This window comes from Cottoperca gobio, chromosome 13 (assembly GCF_900634415.1).
Source record: "Cottoperca gobio chromosome 13, fCotGob3.1, whole genome shotgun sequence".
Lineage (NCBI taxonomy): Eukaryota > Metazoa > Chordata > Actinopteri > Perciformes > Bovichtidae > Cottoperca > Cottoperca gobio.
In genome coordinates this window covers 20,323,791-20,334,714 of record NC_041367.1, presented here as the reverse complement: position 1 = coordinate 20,334,714, position 10,924 = coordinate 20,323,791, and the positions used below count along the sequence as shown (strand labels likewise).

The window sequence follows — 10,924 nt, the reverse complement described above, 5'->3', positions numbered from 1 at the left end:
CCTTCTCTCTCATGTTTTTTTTAAGGGAAACACACATGGATCTTTTGCAACTACTCATAACATATTGACAGATATGTGTATACATGCAGTGATAAAGTGCATTTAATTTGAAATGGTAAATTTAATTTAAGTGAAAATTAAGATTAGCTTTAACTCCACACAGACACCACACAACAATAACAAATAAACTGGTGGGAATCCACATTAAATACATATATGAGAAAATAAAATAGACATAAAAATGAAAGAGGTTGAAAGTCTTTATTTTTGTGTCACACATTATTTCCTAGGAGACATGCAGGATTGCAGGTCGATCATTTCTGTAATTTCAGCCCATAAGTTAAGTTTTCTTGATAACAGCAACGGCTTCAAACACACTATACAACAGAACTTTAGCCTTAAAGCATGGCCCTAACTGTATCTACAGAACAGGTTCAGAGAGTGAGGCCCAGTTGTACACAAAGAAAATAAAAAATAATAAACTAGCCCTAAATCATAGCTTCACATTTTCAGACAGTGATACCTGCTGCGGCTAAAATCTCCCATTAAACAGATACATTCCTGTAGACCTTACAGCCGTAAAGATCACAACTCTGCTGTATCATCCAGCTCTTACTTTTACTTATCAGTGTTTTGTTAGATGCTGCACACTTTAGAAGTACAAGTTATAATTGTTTGGCTTTATAGTTACAATACAAGTACAACAACCTTTGGATTTTGGTGTAGTCAGTGTCAATATATGATCAATAGAGCACTCTGTGTATTCTTGTCAAATCTTGGTAGCTTTGTTCTGTAATGAGCAGCAAAGTGTTTTTATAAAAGAAAATCTTGGTTCTTAAAAGGTCATTCAAGGTCTCATCATAAATCACTGCTTCATTACGTTGCATGCTTTGAAATTATTCGGGGGTTTAATGAGGCAGGAATCTGATTGGTTAACAGTCATAAACCTCGTACAGTAGTACTGGAATCTGATTGGTCATTAGTCATACAGGTTTCAGCAGTGCTGCAGCCTGATTGGTCAATAAAGGGAAAGGTTTATAGTGTTGCTGAGGTTAGGAACATTAAAAAGTGAACATTTGATGAAAGAAAACTGTTAAATCTGACAAAACGTTATGGAAACAGGTGGCCATTTAGATTTTGTTGTTACTTCAGATTCCTTAAGATGACTTTGTGGCATCACTAAATGACAAACCTGAAGCCATCACACCGGCTGGTTTCACTGAGGGAAGTGAATTTAAGTATAGGAAAGAATGTCAATTATTCACTTCAGTGGGCTTTCAATGTATGAGACGGTGGGATTTTATAACAATTTACAAAACAAAAGTACAAATTAATTAAAAACTGCGATTGCAGTACAATGCAACCCTGGCTTAAAGCAAAACAAAAGTGCTCAATGAATTTTAATGACAGATCAGCAAAATTAAAAGAAATAATCAAAGAAATCAAACAAGGAGCCCTATTGAGTCGATGCTTATTCAAGTCTTGATTCTCAGTTTTGTGGCTGTATTGCACTACATTTGAGGAAAGCGATGGCGGTGGTGTTCTGACCGACTGATGTTAAGTGCTACCAGTAAAACGAACATCTCCTCCGTTTACTTCTAAACCAGTACGAGCTACTGTAACCATGTGTGGGGAAGATGTTTTTGGAAGAAGAGATTAAATTATAAAAAAAAGCTTGAAGGTCAAGTAAAAGTAAACTTCCTCTACTTTGGGTTAAAATCTGTGGGTGCTTAACTTTTAACTGATAGACAAGCAAGTAAAGTTTTTTGGCTTCATAAAGGATAGGGATGGGGGGGGGGGGGTTGAATGGAAAAATATTTGTATTTTGTTGTATCATACCGTGTTAAATTTCCATCACAGCAGATAAAAACTGGAACCAGTCAAACAGAGAAGCCATGCTATTTGACCTGTAATCAATACAAGGGTTGGTCAAGCTTTTACAAAAAGGTTTTTAACCATTTGTGGTACAGATTTAATCTCAGTTGTCCTGGCACTCAGGGAACGCTGACGATATGTGCTGGGAAAAAAATCTATTTGAATTTTCTTACATATAAGAAATGTAGTTTAGTTAAATGTTAAAATGACTATTTAATTTAACTAATAGTTAAATCAGTGCGTATTGGTCTCAGAATAATGCATTCTGATTGGTTGACAAAGCCTTTGTTCCTAATGTAAATTGACGAAACCCGCGGAAGTGGAAAATAATGTAAAGTGGCTCTTTTTTTATTTCCTGTATAGATCAAAAACTGGGCCAGCTAGGAAATCCTGTTGTGTAATAAAAACTCAAATCACGGTTCCTGTTACAGATCCATTTTTTTTTTTCTTCTAACCAACAAAATGTTTTGTAATTTTACATTTTTGGAGAGCTTTTTTGCTTGTAAATAAAGGTAATATGGGACAAACCATTGGGTAAAGTATATGTAAAGAGAAGAGCATAATGTTCAGGTTATCAAGTACAACATTTCAGCTGGGTCATGTATTTTTAGGCAGCTTTGCTCCTCTGTAAGCAGCTCACCTGCTAGCTATCATTACAGTGAGAATTCAGTATGGATAGCAGACAGAGGCAACATTTGATCAGAAAAGGTACAAACAAACATGAAAATGCCAACTGAGCAGTAAATGGGAGTCATCAATGGATGGGCAGAAAGGCTGCGATGCATCATTCAGTCTGTCACAAGTCTCTGCATTTCTGCATGTCTCCCTCTAAAGGCCTGTCGTCAGACTGCGACCTCACTTCTGAAATATGTGACGTCTGCTTCCGACAACATATGTCAAACTTCTGCCCATTTAAAAAGCATTAAAGAAGGAAAATAAACTTAAAAGACAAAGAATTTAAACATCTCTTTAAATAGCAGCTCTTTAAAAAGGAATGATGACAACACATATGATACAATAGGAATAACAATGTTAACAACAACAAATCCTCAATCTCCATCATGCTCAGCAACACCATCCTTATCATCAAACATGAAATAGTGATAAAAAGAAAAATGGACTCCATGGGCTCAAATAATATGGAGGTGGTGGTGTGTTTCAAGCAGGGGTCATAGGTCACTGACAGCTCCAAGGTCAAGGGTCATCATAAGTCGATGGCGGTCTATCCGTGTCTGTGCATCCGTTTGTCTGGCTGTGATTGGTGGCATCAGAAGAAGAGGGTCTTTGGCGGAGGCGAGGCATCTCTGGCCGCATCAGATGAGGCGGAGCCCAGGGATGAGAAGGAGGAGGCGATGGTTTCTTCCTCATTGTTCCTCCTCCTCTTCATCCCTCTTCTTTTATCAACCTGTCCTGTCTGTTATCAATCTGCCCCGCCTCCTGTCGCCCTCAGAGCTCCAGCTCTTTGGACACTTTGGTGGCAATGTCTCTAAAGGCTAACGGCGCCCCCCACAGGCGCTTGAACCTCACACCGCTGCTCTGGCCCAGCCCGCTGGGCAGCTGGCAGACCTCTGCCTCGAAAGCCACACGGGCGCCAGCTGCTCCGTGAGTGCAGGACAGGAGGAAAGGCCCGGCCAGGTGGACCTGGCAGCCGCAGCCCTGCGCCGCCTCACGCAGCGCTAGCACCACCTCGGCCGGGTCACGGGGGCTCCGCACCCTCACATCCCAGCCGCATCGGGGGGTCCGGGGCTCGGCCGCCTTCTGATGCCCAGATAGATGGCGACTGGAACGGGAGGAAGGGAAGGGACGAAGCAAACAGTGGATGGAGGAGGAAATGTAGGAATATTTAAAGGACAGGGCAAGGTTGGTATGGGATGTTGAAAGCAGAGGGTTGGAGGAGTTAAAGGTTTGGATAGCAGAAATAAAAAGGAGGAGATCAGATATGAATGTAGGAGCATGGAGTTAAGGATAAGTTGGAATAAATATATGGAGTTTAAGTGAGAGGGATGTGTGATCAAAGTGCAGGCAAGTGAAAGTTTGTTTGTATGAATGTGAATGTATGAGTGGTAAGGGAAAGGGGGAGAAGAAGAAAAAAGATTAATATCATACATTATTGGCTTTTTACATAGAAATCTAGACAGATAGTTACATGTGTATGTTCTACTTTCTCTCCAAAATCTCTTTTTCCATACTATACATGGTGTACAACAGCGAAGGGAGATGCAAATCAAACCCACCTCAAATTAATTGCTCATGTGAGGGATTTAGGTCAATCTGGGATTAATATTACATTAATTTTGTTCTTGAATGAGAGTTTATAATGAAACATATAATAATGACATACAACAAACAAAATTCATAAAATCACAAACTAAACTAAAACACAAAAAGGGGAAAGAGTTTCAGACTGTTGATACACATCGAACGTTATCATTTCGGTAACACTTTCTATCACGCACATCTCTATAATAAAATATAAACACTTATAATCTGATTATAGCACTGAATAAATCTAATTATAAGCACTCATACATATAACACATTATAAAGCAATACTTTATAACTGCTGGTCACTCACTGAATGTCTTGTTTGCAGGGATCATAGTGTATTATAATCCTCATTAATAATATTAGATCACTGTTATGAAGCATTATGAATATTCATCAATGCTTATAACTATGACTATAGAGTGCGATAAGTAGATTATGAAGGCATTATAAGTATGTTTAGAATGCATTACAGATATGAGCGCTGTAGAAAGTGTTACCTTCATTTATTTTACTTTCCTTTAAATCAAAAGACAATTCTACCTGCAGGGATCATCTACCACAAATGGTACCACAGTCTGTTAGCTACTGTTAGCCTGGTGCTGCTGGTTTACCTGCTGTTTATAACCTGAGACTGAGACTGGGCTGAAGCAGCTGAGGCTGAGAGGAAGTACACGAGACCTTTAGTAACATACGGATAAACTGACACTGATGACTCGGAAAGAGATATAGTACAAGTAAGATGAGAGTCCACGACCGATACCATCATAATCTATGTTTGGTAAATGCTGGTGTTGAGACCGTCCTAAAATATTTTGGGATGTAACCCATAAATTAAACATAACTGACATTAAGTAATTTGTGTTCCAGTGTTGTGACTTTTGTAAGATTCTGATCTGCGTATAGAAATAATACTTAAATTGGATACTTGGCTTTCTTTACATTTGTCTTCATCTTTTTTAATTCTAACTATAATCTACAAGTTTAATATTCATAATCTGTAATAATAATTTTTCTTTCATTCAATCTTTCATTCTGGTTTTAGGCCATGGGGTTACAGGCATACGGGGAAATGAGGGTCGGTGCGTAAGGATGTTTGTGTTCGTTTATAGCAATTATTAAATCTTGATGTTTTTGATTTTACAAGATCTAGGACAGAGAAGTGTGCGTATGTTTCCTGTTGTAATGAGAATGTGTGTAGGTTATGGACCGCACAGTGTGCATTCTCTGTATGAGCACTTTCATTTAGTTTTAGGTATTTCCTCGTGTCCTCACCACATGAAAGAGAAATGTTTAATTAAAAAATCATCACAAAAAACGAAGTATGGATCAGGATCTGTGCTGGATACGTAATCCAGTTCCAATGTTGGATCACATGCAAAAGTGTGACTCCATGCGGACTTCTGATGTCACACCTAAGAATGAAATCATTTACAGCTGCAGCGTGGACACAACAGTTCTCTGTATACAACATATCCTTGTAAAGGCTTTCTACTTAGAGATTAAAGGCATACAAGTTAAGTTCCACAAGTTAATTATCTTCAGACTAGCAGCCGGGCAGAGATTTAAAGAAATACTTCAACATTTTGGGATATATGCTAATTAATTTTCTGGCTGATTGATATCACTCTCATGTCTATAACGTAAATATGTAGCCGGAGCCGGAAGCTGGTTAGCTTAGCTTAGCGTAAAGACTAAACAAAGAATAGTATCGCGATCTTTTGAGTGTCAATATTGTATCAATACGCCAAGTACAAATTAAACCTTTTGGTAACTAATCTCTTTTTTTAGGCTACTAGATGCTGTCTGTCTGTTGGTCAAAACACAGATGAGATATTACAGAAAACTTTATCTTTTATCTATTAGATAAAACAGATATTGACAAAACGGCATAGTTAGCAGTTGTAAAAAGCTAATAAATCGCAATACTCAGCAAATCGGAAATCGCAATATCGTCTATGTGCCGAATGATTTCTTGGCAGAAACAAACTAAGCGGGATACAACATACAGTACGTCTTTCTCAGCAAGACAGCAAATAAACACATGTCCCAAAATGTTGAACTAACAACAGCAGTAATACCATCATAGTAGCACACACAAGTATTTCTCTAGCTGTGTCTCGAGGAGTAAACTAAAGGCCTTTGACATCTTTAAACACTTGATAAATGTAAGATTATTCTACACTTGCACTCTCGTCATCAGTGTTGGGACCAAATGTAAATGTGAACTCACCTTGTGACCGGAGATCTGCTGATTCTCTCAGGTTCGTCTGTGACCCTCAAGAAGAAGAAAAACGTATCCGTTAGGAAGCAATTGGCCAATCACATTCTCCCACGATCCTCCCCCCACTTCCTGTTTTAATGCACCAAATAGCTGCATGGCTGTCAGTCAATCCACGTCAATGACAACACAAAACACAAACACTTGTCTTCAAATCACAGATGGATCAACACCAACCTACACTCACCACACTGACATTTTGTTGTTTCACATCCATCCAATGTTGCAAAGTCACCAACAAAACAAATGGGCGGTGGCCGGACTCACACAAATACAAGTCTAATGCTTATAAAAGCACAAACTAGTGTGCTAAGAGAACAGTAGCCTCATTCAGAAACGACTCAAAAACATTTACTCTACGTCTGTCCTCGAGTTTAACTGCCGTCACAGCTGAGATGTGGATGTGAGAACAACGTCTGTAAGGACGAGGTTTTAATGGACTGCTGTGTCTCTTTGGATAACTTTCATTTTTTTCGGTGTCTCCCAGGTGATTCATAGGAACCCATCGATATCAACTACTCATGCTGACCACATCTGGTCCACCATGATGCACACTCAGTGTTGCCAGGAGTACAATAATGTTCTATCATTTAGCTCTTTGATCAATAATTCTCTCTGACATGTGTAGTACTTTACAAACAACATGGGAAATTGTCCCCCTTCAACTACATTGAGAATAAAATGTTTGTTGAAACCTTTAACTCGTGGTTTCAATTATACAACATTTTACTGATAATTACATAGGATTACAAGATCCTGTAATTACATAAACCGATAATGTATATTAACACAAAGTAGATTAGAAAACCTTTGATGGCCCGCTCAATATAGGCTCCGCTGCGTCCTGGAGTTTCTCCCTTCAGGAACCTGAAGGTTACCTGATTTGACCGGCTAATATAAAGTTATACAAACTGGTGTTGGTGTTAGTGTCAGATGTCTGCCTCTTTCCTGCCATCAGTCATGATTGAGCTCGTTAGTTATGTTCCATTTCTTCTCTTCCTGTAAGAGGCACTACTATTGTTGCTAACATCCCTCAAAATCATCCCTAACATTTAAAAATCATGTGGGATCTTGAGTCCGATGGTGACAAGTCTAATCTTCTAAACACATGGTAAGTAGCTATGCAATTCCTTACAAGTTAGAGAGTGGATTATTGCATTTCACATGCCACACACATCCAGGACGTATGAGCTCATGGCTGCTGTTGATGCTTTGGATGAATGTATCTTCTAAAGGACTATGTGCTCCACCCAACAGCCTGCCAGGTGCTGTTGAGTTTGTGGCTGCTTGTTGCACTTCCCTTCCATGGCCAGCAGGGGCTACTGTTGCTATTTTCTGTGCGTCAACTCTGGGTTTCCTAATCTCTATTCCAGGAATTTGGGGTGGCCTGGAGAAGTGAGCAGTAAGGTTTATTTTTTATTTACTGAAAATTAAACCTACTCTAATGTGACCCTGGCTCTAACTGAAGAGCCGTTGCAGGGCTGTGGCTTTAGATCTAAACACATGTTTAAATGTCTGTAGTGTCACCTGAGAAATCCCTGCTAATCCACACAGATAATCACTGGGATACGCAACAGCATATGTGCATATATGCATGAATGCTTATATATAAATAATTACCCAAGAAATATCTGTTGGGTGTTGGATTAAGAATACTAAACCTAATTCCAGCGACTCTGTTTGTGGACAATTGACTCGTAACACCCTTATGTTGCTTAAACTGTACAAATCTCTTGAAATCTCGTACAATACATGCCTGTACTGAACGGTAATTATGTAAATGTTTTGTGACGGAAGAATTGGAGGTTTACAAACTATATTATATGATTTTGCCTTTCTTGACAGGGTAAAGAATGTGAGCGAATAACACTTTGCTCCTCCCTCAGAAACCGATGCCAAGGTGACCCTGAGCAAGACAAGTGGTATTGCATCCTTATGGAAGAATACAGTCGGGGAAAATGTATCTTAGTATGAAGTGACAGACTTGACTCCATGCTCTTACACGGCATTAAGTTAGCAATTATCTGAGCACAGACAGACAGACAGACAGAGAGAGAGAGAGAGAGCGAGAGAGAGCGAGAGAGAGCGAGAGAGAGAGAGAGAGAGGTAAAGAAGAGCAGAAATTGACAGAGAGAGAAGCTAGCAATAGTGTCAGGACAATCTGCTTGTATCTTGAGGGAGAGCTGTGCAAGATCCCTGTTTAAGAGAGATTAATCCTGGTTGCATAACTAATCCCGATTTAAAACGGCAGTGACGCTGGGTCAGTCAGTAAGGACGACTGGTGCAGGCTTCTTACAAGCATGCTGCTCCTGCAGAGGGCTCGAACACATGCTGTGCACTCGTAATGTCTCAGGTTCAAAGCTACAAGGATGCCGGCTAAATTATTTTCCCCAGACATGAATCATTACGACTAAAGCTTCATCATTTTGAGGACAGGTCATTTAAGAGTGCAAAGCTTTTCATTGTATTGCTATTTTGTTGTAAACTGAAAAGGTACAGTTCACCTGCCTTGCTATTCACCACCATATCCCTGCTCTTGTACTGTGAATGTTGTCTATGTGATCATAACAGGAAGCACAATCGAACCTAAAATCAGTCAAATACAATCTCAAGAAAGTAAAGTGCTCGAAAGAGGTTCAACAATTCTAATAATTAATTCATTGTTTGCCATTTTTTACATGCTAAGATGTGAATATTTGCCGGTTTCCTTCATCTCCTACAACTGTAAACTGAATATTATTGGTTTAGGAACATCGGTCGGACAACATCTGAAGACGTTACCTCGAAGAAATTGTGATGGACATGTTATAACCGTTTTCATTTTATAGACCAAACTAATATTTATTGAGAATTATTTGACTGATAAATGTAAAATGAAAATCATTGTTAGTTACAACTTTAGTACATACAATGTACTAAAGAAAGATATTATTTTTATAGTATTATAATGTACCCTTTTGCAGTCTCATTCCTTAAACCTGCTGCTACTTCAGTTATCAATTAAAAAGATTTATGACATTTTGTCAGTGTATGTGTATGAAATTGTGACTGCAACAGCGTAGCAAAAGCTAAATCAAAACACTACGTTTTGTGTTCACATTGCATTCTAGTTTCTTAATGCCGGTATGAAGCTTTGATTCCTGGCTTATAAGACTGTTTAATGTTGGTGCAAAAAGTTGGCTTTAGAAAGAAGCCTTTGCTCTTTGATTCTAAAGGACTGACACCAAAAACTACATCGACCTCAAAGGTTTCACTGAAACATTTTCAATCAAACTGGAGATCTTTGTGCTCTGACGTCTACGCTTCCTCAATTGTGAGAAATATTTGCCCATAAAAACTAAAAACAGAGCTAGTAATGCACACTACATTACCAGTAGGGATGAAGTTGTTTACCTCAAAGACCGTGACTGAACCTCTCCCTCTCCATCACTTCTCTTCATCATTCACCCCCCACCTCTGTCGTGTATAAAACACCACTGAAGCGCCACCCCTCCTTTCTGTCTGTCCTGGCTCCTCTGCTCACAGAGATCCCACAGTCCTGCTGACTTCTGCACAGCATTGGCACACATATGGTGCTGATTACATGACGCAGACTAGTACAGTTGAGCTGCAATAAACGCACATACTGCAGGGGACGCACAAACATCATCTGGTTGTTTATTCTAAAAACGACTTGTGTGACTAACTAACCAACATTAAAATCGGCTGTGTAGCAATAGGGTTAACTTCAACACAAACATCATGTATTAAACCAACTTCACCCCTTCACCACCCAGAAAAGCAATACGGTTATGAGTTATTGTTGGAAGCAGGTAATGGAAGCACAAAGCCCAGCTGGCAGAGACACAAGCAGTCCAGACAGACACACATTCAGGCAGGCAGCTGCTGATTAGAGTTTTAGTCACATAAACACACCGTTATGAGACAGAGCTGCTCTACAGGAAGAAACATCTTGTAAACTTAGTTAAACTCAGATGTCCACAGTCCCAGAAACTCAAGTTTGCTGGATAAGAACGTTGGTCACAGAATAAGGCAGGTTTAAACCAGAGCTTTAGTTTCCAAATCGAGGTTCCAACATTTAAAAATTCAGAATTAAGCCTAGTTCTCAGCGTATGCTGTATAATGATCATACTATAATAGAGGCTACGGGATGATGTATTTTTGTAAGCCAACCCAGAAATAAGCATTTTCTTGGTTCACTCGACAAAAAGGGATTTTTCCATCAGATTTTGAATTCTTGCAGAAAATAATCTGTGACAAACAAAACTTTATGATACTTAAACAATCGAACACCACTTTGATGATTTTTAAAGCGTAAATGTAATTGCCAGAAGTAAAAAACTGCATTAGGCTATAAAGGAACTACACCATGCTCACATGACTTAAACGTCACCACCACTAAGCCCGATGTGTTCAGCGTGATGCCGTTTAATGTCCCCGACAGCATCTGTAGTCTTGTTTATTTTACTTTATTTACTATATTAGTCATAAATAGACAGAAGA

At 39.1% G+C, this 10,924-nt stretch overlaps 1 protein-coding gene across 3 annotated transcripts in view; it reads right to left on the bottom strand.

Annotated features, from left to right (window-relative positions):
- Positions 1–1,779: 1,779 nt before the first annotated feature.
- Positions 1,780–10,924, bottom strand: part of mark4b (MAP/microtubule affinity-regulating kinase 4b) — a 52,387-nt gene continuing 43,242 nt past the window's right edge. Inside the window, exons 17-18 of one of the 3 annotated variants that reach the window (XM_029446242.1) lie at positions 6,374–6,410; positions 1,780–3,655 (exon numbers count right to left, since the gene is read on the bottom strand). In XM_029446242.1, coding sequence (XP_029302102.1) covers positions 3,322–3,655; positions 6,374–6,410 — 371 coding nt within the window. In that variant the 3' untranslated portion in view covers positions 1,780–3,321. Of the gene's footprint in view, positions 3,656–6,373; positions 6,419–10,924 lie in introns of all 3 variants that reach the window. The other 2 variants (XM_029446243.1, XM_029446244.1) reach the window with 2 other exon arrangements.